The 20,417-nt window shown below is 34.9% G+C and overlaps 2 protein-coding genes across 2 annotated transcripts; one reads left to right on the top strand and one right to left on the bottom strand.

Moving 5' to 3' along the window:
- Nucleotides 1-44: 44 nt before the first annotated feature.
- LOC106745704 lies at nucleotides 45-7,058 on the bottom strand. The gene is made up of 7 exons (XM_014621563.1): nucleotides 6,841-7,058; nucleotides 5,745-5,923; nucleotides 5,499-5,671; nucleotides 4,726-4,939; nucleotides 3,413-3,595; nucleotides 3,144-3,327; nucleotides 45-2,956 (listed from the first exon to the last, which is right to left on the bottom strand). Exons 1-7 carry the CDS (start codon nucleotides 6,939-6,941, stop codon nucleotides 2,626-2,628), a joined length of 1,365 nt encoding a protein of 454 aa, XP_014477049.1. The 5' UTR covers nucleotides 6,942-7,058; the 3' UTR covers nucleotides 45-2,625.
- Nucleotides 7,059-7,271: 213 nt separating this feature from the next.
- LOC106745710 (citron Rho-interacting kinase-like) lies at nucleotides 7,272-20,040 on the top strand. Its single transcript, XM_014621572.1, has 14 exons — nucleotides 7,272-7,326; nucleotides 8,030-8,350; nucleotides 8,514-8,757; nucleotides 8,906-9,150; nucleotides 9,287-9,733; nucleotides 10,555-10,687; nucleotides 10,778-11,298; nucleotides 11,406-12,872; nucleotides 13,628-14,077; nucleotides 14,919-15,271; nucleotides 16,300-16,460; nucleotides 18,318-18,530; nucleotides 18,956-19,208; nucleotides 19,376-20,040. Exons 2-14 carry the CDS (start codon nucleotides 8,288-8,290, stop codon nucleotides 19,482-19,484), a joined length of 4,659 nt encoding a protein of 1,552 aa, XP_014477058.1. The 5' UTR covers nucleotides 7,272-7,326; nucleotides 8,030-8,287; the 3' UTR covers nucleotides 19,485-20,040.
- Nucleotides 20,041-20,417: the final 377 nt, after the last annotated feature.

Raw genomic sequence — 20,417 nt, 5'->3', positions numbered from 1 at the left:
AATTATAATATACAACTTTTTATCATCATATTTTAATAAAAATTGTCCTTGGAAATTATTATAATATTATCGTTAGAAATTAGAAGATAGCATTTTTGTTATATAAATACAATTATCTGATACCACTGATAATCCGCCCGTGTGCAGGTAAAAAAACTCACGAAAAATTGAATAAAAAAGTTTTTTATCATCTTAAAAAACAACTATAATAATTATTAAGATATTAATCAAAAGAAATCGGTAAACGAGTGCGCGAGATGCGAGAAATTTCCGGATCTTTCATTTATTTATTTCTAATATTTCGTGAACATTTTAGTTCATTACTTCTTCAGGGAACGAGATTTGAAATTCTGAATTTTTTTGACTGATATTTGGCACCATGAAGGACGTGGCATTAACCCGGAAATCAAATTAAGTGTGTCTTCAACTTGATTTCTGATTTTCTGGGAACTATGTGGCCCAAAATCACAGCGTTACTCCGTGTCTTGTTGCCAGCCGATATTCATTGTCGCTAGAAGATAGATAGTCAACATGCCGAAGACACGTCTCTTTAAAATACCTTACAAAATTCATTCCATCGTGTCATGTGCACTAATTCACCAATACTTTTTAATTAAATTAATATCTGAATAATGACCGTGGCTACTTTCAAAGTAGTAAAGGCCTTTTTTATTCAATTTGATGAGTTCTGCCTGCACACAAACTGATATACACAGATGACACTCTGTATATTGATGATATTCATAATTAATTTAGCTTATTTTATTTCTAAAAATTTTGCACTTTATATTGTTTGCAATATATAATGAGGGATACTGCTGCTGAAAGGCGAATCATATAAGAATGCTTCCTTTTTCATTTCGGAACTTTATACACGCATCTCGCATATAATTAAGAGATTGATTATATAATATCTTTGTATACCTTATATTCTTCTCATCATTATTTAATGAAGAAAGGTTAAAAAAGAGGGAATACTTGTATATTTTTCATTTTCCATATTAAATTCAGATTGCCTTTAACATGGCTTCTTCAAGAATTTTTCTTATCTGAATACATTTTTGCAAGAATAGATTTGAAATTCTTTGTTTCTTGTTATACATACATATATTCAAGTAATTGTTTAAACATTAATTGTGCTTCTAAGTTATAAAGTAGCTGCTGATCTGTTAAATGTGTACAAATGATTAATGCTAACTTATATAAAAAAATGGAGCTTACTTTATTTTATTAAACGCGCGCGCGCGCATTCATCTTACGTATAATTTGAAAAATTTATTCTTTATAATAAAATTTGTGAACTGTTCAAATGAAAGATATTCTTCGACACGTGATTGAATTAGATAGGATATCATCTTTTAGAAATACTTAGACATATACAAACATAAAGATGCGGAGTTATACATATATATAACTTTTTTCATAATGTATATATTGTTTGAATTTAATGTGTTTGAAGCTAGGAAATAACTCAATATTTCTTTATTTATGCACCATATAAAAAATAATTTTCTTTTAAACATAAATTGTAGGTTAAAAATTAGGTTATCTCAGCATAATATACGCGTTGTATATTTATATTGTACATGTATATTACATTTATATATATAATTTAAGGCTTATATTATTTAGTTTCATTAAAAGTTACCAACATAACGATGGTACGGCATATGTATTATGTGACATTTAGTGTTATGTATATTACGTGAATGCATAATGAAGTAAAAACGTAGCTTAGGTAATTTCATATACGTTTAATTTAACGTTAACGTGAATAAATGCTTTTTCGTATATATGTATATATGTAATCGTGCGTCCACAAGATTCATGTAAATCATGTAATTAAATTATCTAATTATGTTCGATGAAATCTATGCATCGATATTGATATATTCAAGTGTTTCGTGCATGCCTGAAGATACCAAATCGTTGGTTGATGTCGTGAGAAACTAGAGAGGGAAAAAAATCAACGATTCGGTCGTTAACTGCGTGTCGTGAGTTATTGTATATTGTTAATCAGAAATGACGTATGTTTCAATCGTATATCTCACTTTACTTGAAATTCTCATTTAGTACAGTATTAACACGATATATCCGTTATATCGAAGGTCTGCATCGGGACCAGTATCTTAGATTGTAAGGAACAGGAGATTAGGAAGAGACGGATGGTAATAGCAAAGTCAAAAGTTATATCCAAAATGTAATGATAACAGATATTTTACATATATATAAGTAGTGCTATTTAATTCTCTCGAGAAATACGCTATTATGCAAGAGACGCCTAATACGCAATGTGATATTTTGCAATATTTAATATAAAAAAAAAAAGAAGCAAACGTTTCATACAAACATAGACACATACATACATACATTACACCATACACACACACACACACATACACACACACAAATGTATACAAAAACGAAGGAAGAATAAATAGAATTTATCTAACAATTATTTCCAGATATAGGCAAAAGAAATATGTTGTATGTATGTGTAAAATAATCTACAAGTGATAGACATATTAGATTAGATATGTATTTATCTTGAACGCAATAAACGGCAAATACGAGCTGTACGCATGAAAGAGTTACGCTCTTTCGGTGTATTATGCTTGTATATAGCTAAACGTTAGTGCTGATTCTTTCGTTGGCGTTGTCCCGCGCGACATTAGTGTCGATAAATCGATTATTTCGCGTGACGGCTCTTGCCAACAATATACTTGTCGAACGCACAGCCGCAAAGTGCTCGTGACAATTGTTCCACGTGTTGCATTTTAAGATACCTTTGTAGCACGGCAGATTCGAGTCCGTGTAATTTTTCAGCGTTTGCGTCACGACTCTCCGGAATTTCTTCCCTGTCAAATAGTACAGGAAGAAGTTGATCGCAAAGTTCCAGTGGTATATGTGAAAGAACAAGCCACGGCACCATTTCAGAAACATCTTCTCTTGTAGCCTGAAAAATGTTCCAAATGTTTTCGAATTAGGCAATTTTTACTCTTCTTAAATTTACGCTAGAGGAGAAGATTTACGATCGGCTTCATCTAATAAGACTTCATCTAATAAAAAATCTGAACCAAAAATTGAAACCGTCAAATGATTCGTACTGATTCGTACTGATCGTAATGATTCGATATTCTTACCAGTGTATGTATCTCTTGTTTTTCTCCGCATCATTGGCGGGATGTTCGATCAAAATTATGTCCCAATAAAGCTCTAAAGTTTCTACAATCCCGAGTGGCAGCAAGAGAATCAAATATACTATCGACACCGCGAGCAAAGTCCGGCTGGAATTATGCGTCCTGTTATTTTTGTACCTGAAATTATCTGAAGCGAGAGTCTGCCTCGTGTAAATCTTCTGTAATTATGACATTATTGCATACACGACCACCAATTCACGAGCATAACTTACGAGTCAACTCGTTGTGAATTTTATAGGACTTTCTCACGCGAATAATCAACAGCAAGTTGCCGACGAATATAAACAGCAGAGGTAGCCACGTGGACAGAGCTATATAGAAGTACATGGCGCTACCCCACGGCTTTATCATCTCCTGGCACGGTATAAACTCGAAAACGCTGTCGGTTTCGTATCCTATAATTAGTATGATTTGTAATTCGTTTCGTCGATGAGAATGATATGAAAATCAATTATAATATCACTAATCACGACAATAATACGTAGTAGTGAGTGAATAGAGTTGGAAGAGTTACTTTTGAAAAATAAATAATTACTCATACTCATTAACATTATCGTTATTTAACTCTTTAGTTACGAAAGGCATATATATATGACTTGATCAAGTTGGCGCTCATTTACGAAAGATATAAGGTGAATATTCTAATTAGTGACAAAGGAACTTCATCGTGAAAATAAATTAATAAATTATAATAATACATGTGTTAAGTACACATAACATTAATTTTGTTCGAAAGTTTAAATATTTGGGATTCTAATTGTATCAAATTTTTTTAATTTATTGTAAAATTTTAATTAATTTATTATATATTCTCAAAAGAGTGACAGAAGTACTATTTATTGATATGTAACTTTAATTTTGTCCCAATTTCTGACACATATATGCTTATATTACTGACAAGTGATAACGTACGAAGAGCCTTATACTCTAGTAAACAATTTAGCAAATTGTCGCCAAATTAGCACTAAATTCGCTCAAAACTCGTCGACAATCCGACAAATCATCTGTGTCTGCAATAAGCTCATGTTTTGCTAACAAAGTTTGTGTACTTGACACCAAATTGGTTCCAGATAACAAGCAAAGCTTGATGACAAAGCCCGACAGCAAATTGATGCTAAACACAGAATAAAATTTGGTGACAAAACTTGACGTCAAATTGGCGCCAAATATCGAGTAAAATTTGACGATAACTTGTCGCCAAGTTGATGTAAAATATCGAGCAAGATTTGTTATTTAAAAAAAAAATATATATATATATATATATAAGGCTTGTCTTAATATTTCGATGATGCTAATACTGAATTCAAATTCCCGCAATTCTGAAATGCTTTGAGAACTTTGGAAACACCAAGTCCGTTTATCCCACTGTTTGAAGAATTTGATAGAAAGTTATCAAATCGTCATTGAAAGGAGGTAATTTGTAACGATAATGGCGTTACAAATAACACGTTACTTCCGAACCCTGCAACTAGTGACAATCGGATCGCAAGACCGGCAGAAAAAAATCACGGAAAATACACTCTACCTCCAGAGTACAACTTTGTTAAGGATATCACGGAACTTATGCAGGTCAAAATGGCAATCGTTATAACCGCCGAGCAATTCTGGCAGCCATGAGTTCGGAACGGGAACGTTACCGCGATCACTCGCGTCCACGTGAGAGCGACCACCAGCCAGGTCGATGTGAATTGAAAGAGCTCCATGCTCACGGAACTCGTGCTGCACAAGAATCTGCTATTCTGAAAGAAAATATTATCCTGAATATCGCACGTTCCTCCACTTTGTCGTCCTTCCGCTGACAATGACCATCTTCCGTTCCATGTGATAGTTTTTACCGGATTTCGCTTTCTTCAACGTGACTTATCATAAACTTACACTTGGAGTTTCATTTTAAAGCATATAGCGTTACAAATAACACGCGCTAGGAGAAAATCAGCAACAAATTTGAATGATTCCAAACCTTTCCTGTTAGATCGCTCTGATGGCAACGATCATTATTTATACAAATATCGGCCAAATAGTTTAGTTCGATCTTCCGCCTTCGACGATAAACTTTTTGTGATCGAGATACATACGAATATCACATTGGAACATCAACGAAGGATCGATAGACAATGACGGCGATTACTTCGCGGATGAACAAACGTATTCCTATTAAACGCGATGAAGTCAAGTTTGGCTGGGAAAATCGAGCTTAACTTGCCGATTGGCTCGGTCGGAAGATAGTCTTGCGGCGAGAGGAATATTTAACGACGCGGAATTCTGATCGCACATTCGATGATACGTTTGAAGCATTACCATGAAGAGATCGTTAACGAATGTAGAGTGTGATCTCGCGACGCTGACGGCATAACTAAAAATCAATGCTCCATTGTCCGATATAGCGAGCGCTCTTAGATAAAGTGACAAATTGGAGTCACATAGCACGGGTGTGCTCAACATACTAAAAGATACAGTATTTAGCAATACACCTATACGAAGTGAGGGTTACAGCTTTAAATGAAGAACAGTCAGGTTGCACGGCGACGCGACGAGATCTCTCACCGAGTATTATGATAAACGGCGTTACGTAGCCGACCAAGAAACGGACGAATCGGACGAACGGCTGTAACGACAGCCAGTAGAAGCGCACCTCACACGGCCATGTAACTTCCAACTCGGCTTGAGTGAAATTATAAATGAAATCCATGACTGTCACGGGCAAAGGACACCTCGGAGCAGTTCTGAAATTGAGAAGACGCAATCCACGAGCGTTCGATGCATAGAAAAAGAAGTACTCGCAAGAGAAAAATCTGAAACACATGTTGTACACACTTGTGCCACCTTCGACGAGTAAAAGCGGCAATTGCACTCCCGTCGATGAAAATTTCATCAATTCGGCCGATATAAAACCTGAATTACAGATCGTTGTCGGCCGCGCCGAATGAATTGCGACCCGGGCGCATACAAGTAATTGTTACTTGAAACTTATCTCATGTGAGATGCTCACATTTTAATTTAGATTTAGACTTGAGTTTTCAGTGAAATTATATGGTATATTTGACATTTTATACGTGATATTCTATTATATTATTAATTGTTCTATTATTATTATTATTATTATATTTTTTTGCTTAGTCGTATCGCTCGCCTGACATTCTATTCTGTTCTATTATTAATATGTCCATTTCATTTTTATAATTCACAATGTTTCAGTTTATTCACAAACAATTTATTCACGGAAGAAATTGTCTAAACACTAAAATTGTTAAATATGCTCATTCTTATATCTCTTTTGTTTTCATAGCTCTCCTGACGCTACAGGGGATATCATTCCAGAGCGCTTTATAAATAAAGTACTTATTCATTCATTCATTCATTCATTTTGTAATATTCTTTTATCTATAATATTCAATTCTACTAAACTAAGAAACACTCACATCTAACTCTGAATTCAAATCTACTTGAGTATCTCATTTGAGGCAAATAACGATTGTTAACATGGGTATAAATTAAATATTAAATATCCCAACTCGAAACAAATTTCAAATCAACGACTGTTAATACAGACCTTAGTTTCCCATTTGGTCCGAATTTTACGTTCGATCGAACTTCGTCTGATCTTCATCATTAATTAGCGTGAATTATAACACTTTCTTACCCGATGTCGTGCACCGAGGAAGGCTCGTCAGCGAGCAGCGACCGCATATTCGTGAGGAGTATCATCGCACGAGCGTCTTTATCGCGTAATGACGAAAACATTCGACAGTGTCGCGCGAGAATAATCCGGAACCTGAAACGGACGCGTAGCCCGCTGCTACTACGATGGAGAAAGAGAGGAATTATCCACCCTGCAGCACGTCTATGACTAACAATGAAGCCGGGCACTAATTAGAAGCTGCGGAGCATCTGTCGTCGATTATCATAACGTGACGTATCGCGCGGGCGCGCAGATAAATAACGTCTTGATGCAGAAAAAATGTCTCGCGCGTTGCTACATGCTCCCGGAGTGCATTAACACCGAGCGGAATCGAATGAAATGACGATAGTTCTATCGACAGAACGAAAACGAAAGCGATCCGAAACTAGTCGGGACAAGATCGTCGTAAAGTCGTGGAACCGTCATGCGTCGCGATTAGCAGAAAAGGTAAAAATATCCTTACGGGATTATAGTATTAAGAATCACGTTGAAAAAATTTATGCTAATTAAATACCGATAGCATTTCAATTAAGAAAAAATTACCAAAACTGACATACCAAACGAAGAACCGATATACATACCATTTCATTTTTGGACTCTGATATATATATATATATATATATATATATCATCATCATCATCATTATCATCGCCTCTGAGACGGCTCTCTCTCATAGGCAGCGTAAGACGACTGGCTATATAGTAGTATTACATATATGACTATCATATGAAGACGGTAGCTTTCGACATCATTGAACTAAAGAACATATTGGAATGAGTACTGCCTTTGTTTCTGGCAGATGACCTCGTACCGAGAGAAAAAGTATCTAAATAGTATTTCCGTCTTTGGCTTATCTATGTAGACTATATAGCATCTTAGTAAGACAGAGAACGAGATACTATTTAGACGTGGCCTTTGTCGCACAGCCTCTCTAATAGGCCATGTCCCTCACCACACCAGTGCTCATTTCAGTATATTCTTTAGTTCAATGTATCGCACCTATTGTTTCTCTATTTATCTATTATTCTAGCTATTGCACTGTATGTTAAGGCTAAATTTAGGCGCGATGCGCGATATCCAATGAGTATGCAATTCTTCTGGAAAAGCAGTACGCTCATTGGATATCGCTCATTGGATATGAACTTCTAGTTCTTACTGAAAAACGGCATGTTGATTGGCTACCGCGCGAACTTCCATCGCGCGGCAAGTATTGCCGTGTCCTGTGGGCAGAAGCCATTAGAACAACTACAGAGGACAACATACTTGCTACATTTGCACACTCTGGTGTCAGAGACGACGTATTAAATTCAAATAGGATGCATAGGACCGCTTACAACCGTTACGAGAGGGGGAATTGACGCGAGGAAACATAAACTTTGTATTGAACTCTGTGGAATTGTCGTTATTATGAGTAACATAGCAAAAGAATTATCGGCTATCAGGTCAGATATAGCCAGTATTCGAAGAAGCGTGAGTGATGTGTTTACGTGTTTTTATTTATTTTAATTCTTCTTTATAAAAAATCAATCTAGGGTTATATATATATATATATATATATGTGTGTGTGTTTTATATCTACAATATTTACATTTTACAATATCCACAATATTGGTAATATTTTACATACTTACAGTCTGATAAATTTTCTAAGGAAAAAATGGAGTCGGATATAACATCAGATAACAAAAAGAAGAAAGAAATTCAAGAGAAACAGCAGATATTAAAAGACAAATCTCTGGCCAGACAGATCTCTCAGATAGAAATTCAGTTGGAAGAAAAATCACGAAAGTTGGAAGCATTCAACAAAGAAAGGAATATACTCGAGAAAGAACTTATATCCACAAGATCAGAATTAGCAGGAATTAAAAGAACATTAGGTAAATTAATAAATTTGTATACATATAAATGAACTAACCAATAAATAATAAAATTATAACAGAAATAGGTAAATTTATATAATAATAAATTTATTCATGTTCTCTCATGAGCCAAAAATATGACCTACAATTGTTTCTTTTTGGATAGAATTAGAGCGGCAGGAAAGGAAAGATTTAGAGACTCATGCACTTGGATTGATAAGAGAAGCTAAACGCAAGTGGGAAAATGCAGAGAAGGACAAAGTATCACAATTAAATAAACACATTGAAGCACAAACCACAAGAATTACAGAATTATGTACAAGTAACAATGATATGAGCTCACATCTACAGAGGACAGAATGTGAATTACAGACAGCAAAGGCAGAATTAGACAAATTGCGTGTGTTCCAAGTAAGTAACATAATGTCTTGCTACATATAAGGTTAATAAGTAATTATTGGTCAAATATTATTGGTGACATAAAAAAATATAACTTTAATAGGATAAGGTGATGATGTAAAAATTAAATTCTTTCTTATATTTTTAGACACAGTATAAAGAATCTTTGGCAAAAACACGTGAGTTAAATAGACAAAGTGTTCAGGGTGTTGAAATTAAGCTAGAGGAGATAGCTGTGCGCTCTCATAATCAACTGGCTGATTTACGTGCGAAATTAGATTACGAAACAGCAAAAAATACAGATCTCGAGACAAGGTTGCGAAATGAACAAGATTCGAATCACTGTCGCGAGTCAAGATTGAATGTTGCTTTGGAACTCACTCAAAATGAATTGAAAGATTGTCAGGAACAATTACGTACTATACAAGCCACATTGCCAGCGAGAGATGCTGAGATTGAAGCTTTACGTAAACAGTTACAAGATAGAACAAGGCAGATAGATGATCTAAAAGTATCGGAGCAAATGCTTACAACATTACAGGAGCAACTGGAAAGAATAAATTTTGAAAACGAGCAGTTAAAACAGCAGTTACAAGTAAGTATTCAAATACTTTCTAGGTAGACCAAAATGCTGAACATAGTATGTAAACATTTAGTGTATGCTCTATGATGCCATTGCAATAGCACAATATGTTTAAAATGTGCTTGTTTTAAGAATACTAATTGTAATAAATGTTTTAAGAAATATTATTTATTGCACTAAATAGTTTTAATACAAATATTAACTTATTATCATAATTCCGAATTAATTGCGTTCTCTTTCGGGCAAAATAAGTAGCGATATTTACATCAGAATATATACCGTAAGATTGCCGCAATTTTCATGGCATCAGCTCTTTTATATGAGGTGTCTAGTAATTTTCCCAGAATCCGTTGTAGATCCAGGTAGAACGTGGAGTGAAACAGAGGAGTTAGGTATCATTTTGCAAAATTCGCAGTAGCTAATGAGGAATTAATTAAGCTAATGAGCGTGTGAGAAACGGTAGATCGGACTTTAGATAAGCTATTTTTCTTTATACAGTCCAGTTTTCCCATGCGCTCTTTAGTTCGTACAAATTAATTAATTCCTCATTAACTATTGCGAATTTTGCAAAATGGTACATGATTTTTCTGTTGGTTTCGCCTATTCTATTCACCACGGATCCCCAAAAAATCATTGGGCACTCTGTATACTAACAAAATGCTTGTTGTATGAGGACGCATCTTAACGTACTTATGCCAGTCACGATGCAGACAATATACCAAAATATGTCTGTCTCGGTTTATAAAAGATCAGTCAATGTAATAAAATTCCAATCAAACTTTTACTTGACAAAATTTTACTCAACTGAGAAATGTGTGATTGAATTGTTAAAGGTCACAAAATCTGATTTAAATGAAACTATGATGAATTTGGAGCAAAGTGAGGCACTCGCTTTAAATTTAGAGCAAGCGGCGCAGGATAAGGTTGCGTTACAAAAGAGATTACAGGATTCTTTGGAAAAAGAAGGTAAACTATGTAAAGAAAGATATTCATTTAGAACGCCCTCTTATATTGTTTTATTCTGTTTTCTTCTTTTTTTTGTTGTTTTAATTACAGAGGAACAATTGCGCAAGGTTGGAAATTTAGAAGAATTGTTAAGACGTTTGGAATACAGTGTTACAAAGTTGGAGACGGAAAATGCTAATCTTAGACGATCGGATAAGGTTGAATCTACAACTCGTGCAACAATTGCTGAAGCTGCAAGCACGAAAATCGTTCATCGACCAGAAGAAACTGAAAAACTGCGAGAGCAACTTGAAACTTTAAGGGAAGACATAGCAGCTGAGAAACAAGCAATGAAACAAGCTCAGTTGACTTTGTGGAAGAAAGAAAAGGAATTATCGGACGCCAATTTGGATAAACGTATAGCTACGAGGGAAGCTAAGAGAGCTGAAGAAAAGATCAAAATGTTACAGGAAGAGAAACAAAAATTACAAGAAAAATTAACGAACAAAGCGAAGGAGGAAGAAGAAAATTCGAAAAGATTGCTAAAAGAGTTGGATATTGCGAAAGCATCTTTGAACGATGTCACAAGAGAGGCATCCAGAAATAAGATGCAAGCCGATTCAGCACAAAGGGTACACACGCAAAACTTGTTTCTACTATAAAATAGTAAACATTAATATGATATTAATTAATGCGTAATCACATACATTATATTAACTGGTCGTTTTTTGTTGTTCAGGCTTTAACTCAAGCTAATCGTCAGATCGAGGAGCTTCAATCTTCTAGCGCGTCAATACGTAGAGAATTGGATGCTATTCGTAAGCAAATGCGATTGAATCAGGACCGCATCGACAGTCTGAATGGCGAGAACAAATATTTGACGCACACCGCCGCCAGACATGATGAAGAGAAGACTGAACTTGGATCTAAAGTCGCGAAGTTCGAGCAAGACATTAAGGGTCACGAAATAACTATCGAGCTTTTGAAGGATACTTGTACAGTATTGGAGGAACAGTTGATAGATTACGAGAGACTAACGACCGATCATGAGACACGTGAGAATACACTGATTCAGGATAAAATGAAACTGCAAAAAGACCTGGAGGCCGCAGAGACGAGGGTGCGCGAGGCGCGTGCTGCGCAAAACGAGGAGAAAACGCGGCGTTTAGCGGCCGAACGTAATGTCGAGCAATTGGAGTCGGAAACAAGCGATATAGAGAACGAGAGGGACGGTCTTATCGTTCAGAGAGATCAGTACAAGAAACTCGCGCAAGAACTTGGCACGCAGGTAGAGGAGTTGACCGTGAAATGTGGCGAAATGGAGTGCGACCTGTTGAAGAAGAAACATCTTTTAGAAACCTTTGAGAATGAATCGAGAGACGTGAAGGAGGAAGCCAGCGTATATTTGACGAGAGTGCACGAGTTGGAGGAAGCGAATTCCGGTCTCATGTCCGACCTACAGGACAGCATAGATCAGGGTCAGGAGCTGAGATCGCGGATAGCGGATTTAGAGAATCTCTATACGGAGATAAAACAGTACTATCGCAACCGAAGGGTGCAGGCTGAGAGTACTATACAACAACAGAACAAGTTAATCAATATTCTGCAGTTGCAACTGGAAGAGTCCAAGAAGAAGAAGAAGAAAACCGTATGCGACAAGATACTCGGCATCAAGCAGAAGGAGAACGTGCCCCCGGTGGGTACGGGGATGCTGGTGGGATATCGTGAGTTGGAAAATCAGCTCGCTAAGGAACAAGCGAAGGTGAAAACGTTGACGGATCAATTGTTAGCGTTTAAAGCTATGGCCGCGTCGGCGCCTACGTCACCCACGACGCCGGACAGCAAGAGGACAGCGAGAAGTGCTGCTACGACCAGCGATTCTTTAATCCGACAGTTATCTCCGCAAAGAATAGGGCACAACATACCGCACAGATTCGATGTCGGATTGCCGATGCGTGCTGGAAAGTGTGCGGCGTGTTCAGAGACTGTACAGTTCGGAAGGCGCGCCGCGATCTGCAGCGAATGTCAGATCATGACGCATCTGAAATGCGCGCTATCTGTACCTGCCAGCTGCGGCATGCCGAGTGATTTGCCGAAATATTCTCACAGGAGTTGTCGAACCAGCGACGAGAGTTTAGCGTCGGTAGGAGATAGTGTCCAGACATTAGCGATAGATCAGCCGGACAAGCCTGACAAGCCTGACCTGGTAAGAACATCACCTTTTATTCGTTTTCGTATGCACTTGTATGTATCAGTCTTGGTTGATTGATTATCCTTGTTGATTTCGAACCTCTTAGTTTTATGATTTTCAACATGTTGAATGCTGTGAATGCCGGTAACCAGCATTGTGATGTCGCGTCTTATTAAGTTGCATATAAGATATAATTAATTGCAAAATAAGCTGTACGGCCAATAAATAGCCAATGGAAGGAAGTAATATATACAGGGTACTCGATATAAGACGTGCCAAATCATACGAGACATTTACAACAGATCAAAATGAGAAATAGGATCAATATCATTTTGTAAATTACTACGTAACATTTTGAGTTATTAACGACTTGCATCGGACACTCGGTATATGTGTCAGATTAAGGCTCCTGGATACTCGCTTTGGTTGTCCTTCTTTAATGATGTCAGAAGTGAGGAAAATCATGTCAATTTGTGTGACAGTGCATGTGGAAATAAAAGAATATACGCACAAAATAACACTTGTGATGGATTCAGCATATTTGGAAAAATGTCTGAACGCTTTCCTTTAGCCTGAACAATTAATAAACAGCCGTAAAATTAACGTAATAGAACATCACGAGAAGAGATAGATTAAAAACGTAAAAAAGTTGCATGTTACACTAATTTACGGCTATTTATTAATTGTTCGGGTTAAAGGAAAGTACTCAATATGTTAATCATCGAGTTTTTGTACACCATTCGATATACTCAGATGTATTGTATTTGTAGGAACAACAAAGCACTCAGTATAAGAGTAACGATGAGAAAGCTATTATGGAAGGATGGGTGAAAGTTCCTAACAGAACACAATCTTGCTGGGAAAGAAAATATCTGAAATTGGAGGAATCATGCTTATGCGTTTACGAACACCAACCAAGTCCAGGAATGGCGCCGATCAATCGTTTGAACCTAATAGAAAATAATGGGTTTAACGTTTCCGAGACAATACAGCAACCTGACGTACTAGGAACGGCAAAGTCCGACGTGCCGTTTATATTCAGAATAGAATCGAATCTCACGACCACTTGCTATCCTTCATCTAGATTAGACGTGATGGCCCTGAGTCAAACTGATAAGAAAGAATGGCTAAAAGTTTTAAAGGCCATCACCAGCCAGTGTTTGTACAGTGCACCCAAAGGTAAAAAATATGAAACTGTACTCAGATTGGAAAAACATCAGGTGGGCGATACGTCAAGATAAATTATGCGTCTTGTTTGTTTTACGAAGTCCAATGTAAAAGAGACAAAATGAAATAGTTACGTTTTATTCTTCGCTCATGCCCTTGCAGAAATTTCATACTGAAAATTACCAGGAAATTTGCAGCGATTAACTTTTTCCCTACGAATAGCCGTTATAGTGGCAGTTCGCTAAACTTCTGCGTGTAAAACAAAATGAATTTATCGCGTCGCGAAAGAATTAAATACTGATAGTATTTGAATAATTATTTGGCATTTATATACATACATATATACAGGGTCTGCCAAAAGTCCCAGAACGGATAATTATTTAAAAAAATAATGATTTAAAAACAAATGTTTGGGACAAATGTTATAGGGTGTAAAAAGGGCTATCTGATATTGATAATTGTTTGGCCTTAGAATGACTTTGAGAATGTTATTAAGGTCAACATAAAAATCTTAAATGGAACCCTCTATTTTTCGTTATATCATATTCTTATAGCTGACGTTGAGACATTTTCGAAACGCTGGTTACGCACCTTTTTTTCCATAAGAACTTTCCGAATTATGGGGCTTAAAAGTTACAATACCGCCAGCATTAGCATTACCCAAGGTATACCGCGTGGAGGTTGCACGGTCGGATTTACACCTCTTCTATGTGTGTGTGTGTGTGTGTGCGTGCGTGCGTGCGTGCGTATGCGTGTGTGTGTGACACACAAGCACAGCATTACATATATATATGGTTTTCGATCAATTTCATTTCTTTTTGCGTTGGACTTTGTATACATTTAAATTTATCTTCATTTTCTTTGCATTAATGTAAATATTCTGTTTATCTTTAGTTGGACCTAAACTGTGTAGTGGATCTATATACAGAAAATGTGCTCTTGTTAGGTGCAAAAGAGGGTTTGTTCTCGTATTATCCCTCCAAGTCTCGCACGCTTACCACAATACGAGGTATCAAGTTGATACATCAGCTCTCTCTGTATCCTCAATTGGACTTAGCTTTAATGATAGCCGGTGAATATAGAGAACTGGTGTACTGCAACTTGAGGTTGCTGAAAAGTAACGCATTAGCCGCTGATTGTTCTAGGCCAGCGATCAGTACAAGAAGTGTACTATCTACCTCGGATAGTTGTCATCTTTATCAAATGCATGACGAAATGCTATGTGCTGCAACTGAGTCTCGTGTAATGTATGTAGTTTTTCATCTATCAGTTTATGGATATACATTATGATAATAATAGAATAGGTAATCTTATACATTATACAGGGTAGAAAATTAAAAATGTTACAGGCTAACATTTCTAAAACTTGCTGAAATATACAAGGTTTTCACTGTAACGGTCTTTTATCAGTTATAATGATCGGGCAGAAAAAGGCTCTAGAATTTATTAGTTTATAAATGACTAAGATGCCACAATAAAGATTTTAGAAATGTTCTTTTTTCGTAAAAAGATCAACGTAAGCTTAACTTGTTAAATATAACTCTTTTTTTTATCTGTAATCATGTAGAAAGTATTAAAACAATTCAATAGCTCGTAATATTTTTTTTTATTGACATTTAACAGTAAAATCATAAAAAATTCGTAACGTTTTAGTTATTTTAATAATGTTATTATAAAATAGTTGTTATAAAATAGTTATTATAAAATAGATAGTTTGAATAGACAGGGTTAAGTTCATTTTAATGATATTTTGATTATATAACATGTAAGTTTTGATATGTACAGTTTGAAACTTGCAACCGTAACATTATTCCTTCTGATATCGTCAACAGGAAGTCTAATGATATAATTTATGTATCTACTTGATAAGTAGGCTTCAGGTCGACGGTGTTAATTGTGCATTCTTTGCTTAGATGTGTATGAATGCAACTACTATATAACATTATTTTTTTCCGTAACAACTATATTTTTAATATCGATCGATTTTTCTTATTTACGGATGAAAGTTTTAAGATTCTTCTACAAATGGGCATTGTACGAAATATTTGGTATTTTATTTCAAAATATCTCGAGATATATCGCATTAGATCATGTGACTTTCAATCAGCTCGAGTCATTATACTCGTTAGAAGACGGGCTACTTATTAAAGACTTTCAGGTACTAAATAATCGATAAAAAACAGTTTCACATCTCTTTAAATTTTAGAAATGTTGGCCTGTAGCACATTCAATTTTTTATCCTGTTAGTATTGAACATGCGTCACTGTTAATATAGATTACTTAAATGGAGAATTGGAGAAGATTTCGGAGAGTTTATTACACTTCGCGAACTCGAAACACAGGGGCCTTGTAACTGCGCGATATTTACTTCGAATCTTCTTATCGTGGGATGTCATAAGTTCTTCCAGATTGATTTGCAAACTTATAATGTAGATGGTAAGCAAATGAAATATACTTTAAATTTAAATAGTGTGCAAATAATTTTTAAACTGCATAAATTATATTTGCAACGTTATATTGTGATTAACTTTCAAATATCACGAGTAGTGACTCTAAAAGATATTCTAAAAATTTAATGGACTTTTTATCAGTGGATTTTTCCGCACAATATGAAATTAATTTCTCCTCGGCGGAAATGTCGAGCCTAATTATTTGTTGCGAGATCTTCATCTTTATATTAAATAATTTTAATTTTAAATATTTAATTAAATATTAAAATAGTTTATAGAGCCGATTTTCAATTAATAAATTCATTAATATGTAGTTTATGTGAAATTAACTGGAGAATTACGATTTTATTATTCATTTACATTTTTATGAACATTTTTGAATATTATTGTTAAGCTTTAAAGTTTAGAATGACCTTCACCAAACTCTTATTAATCTAATGAACAAGTTAAAATTGCTGTCAATCAAGTATTACTTGGTCTGTTTTGCTGACACAGACAGAAATTACTAACTTTTCTTACTATACTATACTAACTATTATTGAATGACAAGTTACAGAATTGAAAATTGATGTCGACAATTATTATTGTTCATTAATTAATTTAATATGATTTTGGTGAAAATCAATTAAATGAGCCTTTAATATTCATTATCAATTATTTGTAACTCAACAATTATTGAATCCCAGTATTTTTACTGATTAAAGAACTCCACATTTATTAGAAAAATCAATAATGAAAAGTGTCTCACACGTGAAAGATATTGTACTAACATTATAACAGGGTTAGGAAGTAACGCGTTACTTGTAATGCCATTATTGTTACAGTTACTTTTTGTTCGGTAACGATTTAGTAACAACGTTAATTTTTTCTATCTATAACAAAGACAGGGTTTTTATGTTCGTTCGGATTTGATACTATCCGGATACCCGATTATTAGGGTAACGGATAATGGATGTCAGATCTGCATTTTTTTTTTTTTTTGCGGCGGAGTCAGCCGCCGAAGTCATAACAACCAAGATCTCTCTCGAACATTTGACAACGAATAAATTGATATAAACTTCTGGCAATCGTCTCAGGTTAAGGTTGTGACATAGCAGACCAAAGATATCAATTTATTCGTTGTCAAATGTTTGAGAGAGATCTGAGTTGCTGCGACTCTGGCCGACGCGTCAATTGTTCGTGCATCTCAAAGGATCCGCGGATAATCCGAATGCGGATTTGAAGTTTTCGGATCGGATCCAATCCAGTGATGTACTAGTGAGGGATATTCCTAACGTCCTATCTGGCTAGCGCCGGTACTAACACATGCATATCCGTATAACTAAGCGAAGCTATGTGAAATTCAGATGATTTCAGAAATTGAAATCGGCCGAGCGGTATTTAAGACGCGAAAAAGTGAGTTCCTTTACATGATTCCGTACAACTAGCAAACTCGAGGCGGCGATCGCACTTTGGACATTTAATGATCGCCCTTCTGGCGCTATCACTCTTTACGCAATACCGTTCGCGAATGTGAGCACCTGAAATACATGGGTATATCGACCTGTCTGTTTCCGTGCTCCTTTTTTCTTCTATAATATAATAATTATAATTATATTTAATAAATAATATTTTGTATATATATAAAGGGTAGAAAGGCTGTTTTTCGTTACTTTCTACGTTTTAAGTAATGGTAACGCGTTAGTTCAAATCTGTAACGAGTTACTTTTTACAGAAAAGAACGGTAACGCGTTGCTTTTAAAAAGTAACTTTCTCAACTCTACATTATAACAACTGGTATGTTACATGTAAAAAAAATGTAATTCTGTGTCGATTGATTAAAAAAATGATATGAATAATACAGAATTCCCAGACAAAGATGATAGCTCAGTGAAAGCGGGACTATCGGGCGCGGCTAAAATGGGTATTTTCCCCGTCTGCGTGTTGAATATTTCTAATACACGTGGCACAGCTGAACTCCTGCTATGTTACAACGAATTTGGCGTATTTGTGGATGAAACTGGTAGAAGGACTCGCGCCATTGATCCAATATGGAACCATTTTCCATTTACTTTTGGTAAATATTCACTTCAATTACACGTGCTAATTATATTAAACCTCTTTGCGGTCGGAAAATGCTGAATGAAATTTTGCATGTAGTGTATCCTAAAATGAGACGGTACATGTGGTCACAGATTGATCTGCAAAACCGTTAAAATTGGTCTCTTCTTAGTTTATACATTTTTATGTATTTATATACAATTGCACTTTAATATTTCATAGCAAAAATACATTATGTTATATTTTACGCTACAAATAGTCTTGCGAGAACGTGTCGTAGTGCGCAGCTCATTTAACGGTTGGAATGATAAGAATGTTCCAGTAAATCTAGTACAAATTGTTGTCTTGTTGGCGACTTCCGACCGCAAGTCGCCAACAAGAGTTAAGTTAATCAATCGTATAATTTCTGCTATTAATAAGTGGGTATTCTATATTTTTCAGCATTCTGCAAACCGTACTTATACATAATTCATTTTTCCTCCGTTGAAATAATAAAACTCGATTTGGAGGCATATAATACACCGGAAAAGAATCCCGAACGTATGTTAATTGAATTATCTAGTCCACGTTATCTAGGTACGGCTGGTTTAAAAGGAATTTATGTGATGACTGTGAATTCTTACCTTGATTTACTAAAGATTGACGGTTCTTCTATGTCGATGTTGAACAACAGTTTAACAAGTCTGGATACACTGTACGTTGCTTTTCTTCCTTTATTAAGATAAAATATTCACAAACGCATTATTCGTTTTATAAGACAATATATATTCTGCATATATATTGTGTTATTAACTATAATTATTTAACTGGTTAACATTATTTAACATTAGTATTCTACGGTAATGATAATTATTTTTATAGAGCTCAAGAAGACGAGAGTAGTTCAGAATTTAGTTTTACGTCAAGTTTAATGGAGGTTTTAGATGGACAGGGGAAAAAAGTACACTTCGCTGGTGTGCAGAAATATTAAGATATCAAAATATATATTTTCCACATGACGTTTAAATTTATTATCATTTCTTGGACTTGGCAATTACGTCGGGTTATGATGTCAAAAGCGAGAAATTATGTGTATTATTTTTGTAATTTGTTTTATGATACATTTCGTTAATTAATAAATAAATATAAATCTTAATCAACTGTTACAAGGTTCATTTTATATGTGAAAATAATAAAATAAAAAAATTCTTGATATTTCTTATCAACCCACATCATTGAATATTGCACGTGGAAGAAAAAAATAGATTTCCATGTGTTGTAAAGATAAATTTTCAAATGATTTCTTGCTTTTGACGTCATCAGTCAGTTGTAAAATGTCAGTTGTAAGTAGTAAAGAACTTCTTAATTAGTATTAGAAAACCAAATCACGGAAATGTTTCTAGATAATGTTGAACTTTATTTTCTGTATATTTTAACTGTAGTTTTCTTGAAGTACAATCATAATAAGGGTATGAAAATGGCTTTATTTATAAATAACGATAACTGTACTTAAGTGATTATACTATATTATATAAATTAATATTAATAATAAGAAGGAGAGAGAAAAAGAAAGAGAGAAACGATCATATAATAATATTAATAATAACAATAACAATAATATATTCCTTATGTAATAATAGAATTGTTCTATTTTTGCATTTTAGCTTAAAATAAGTAAGATTAAGAAATATACTCTTTTATATTTTAACAATGTATATTATTTTTAAATATATAATGCATTTTGCACTAAACTTTCCCAGAAATTGTCACATATAGATTTGCGCTTATAAATAATTTGTGTGCAAGTATTTAATAAATTAAAGTCTGTAAGAAATTACGTAATATTATATCCTAAACGCGTGATATTATATCCTAAACTTGTAACGAGGGATAATAGCCGAAACATACGTATACCAACAGGACA

The sequence above is a fragment of the Dinoponera quadriceps genome, unplaced genomic scaffold (genome assembly GCF_001313825.1).
Source record: "Dinoponera quadriceps isolate SergipeBrazil2010 unplaced genomic scaffold, ASM131382v1 scaffold1441, whole genome shotgun sequence".
Taxonomy (NCBI): Eukaryota; Metazoa; Arthropoda; class Insecta; order Hymenoptera; family Formicidae; genus Dinoponera; species Dinoponera quadriceps.
Note: the sequence above shows the minus strand (reverse complement) of the source record. Positions and strands in the feature narration are given on the sequence as shown.

Coding starts and splice junctions, on each gene's coding strand:
- LOC106745704 (XM_014621563.1), bottom strand. CDS start 6,941: ATGTTTTCGTCATTACGCGATAAAGACGCTCGTGCGATGATACTCCTC. Junction 5,924..6,840: donor TCCTCGGTGCACGACATCGG/GTAAGAAAGTGT, acceptor TCTCAATTTCAG/AACTGCTCCGAGGTGTCCTT. Junction 3,596..4,725: donor AACAAAGTTGTACTCTGGAG/GTAGAGTGTATT, acceptor TACTAATTATAG/GATACGAAACCGACAGCGTT.
- LOC106745710 (XM_014621572.1), top strand. CDS start 8,288: ATGAGTAACATAGCAAAAGAATTATCGGCTATCAGGTCAGATATAGCC. Junction 9,151..9,286: donor ACAAATTGCGTGTGTTCCAA/GTAAGTAACATA, acceptor TTATATTTTTAG/ACACAGTATAAAGAATCTTT. Junction 15,272..16,299: donor GCAACTGAGTCTCGTGTAAT/GTATGTAGTTTT, acceptor CTGTTAATATAG/ATTACTTAAATGGAGAATTG.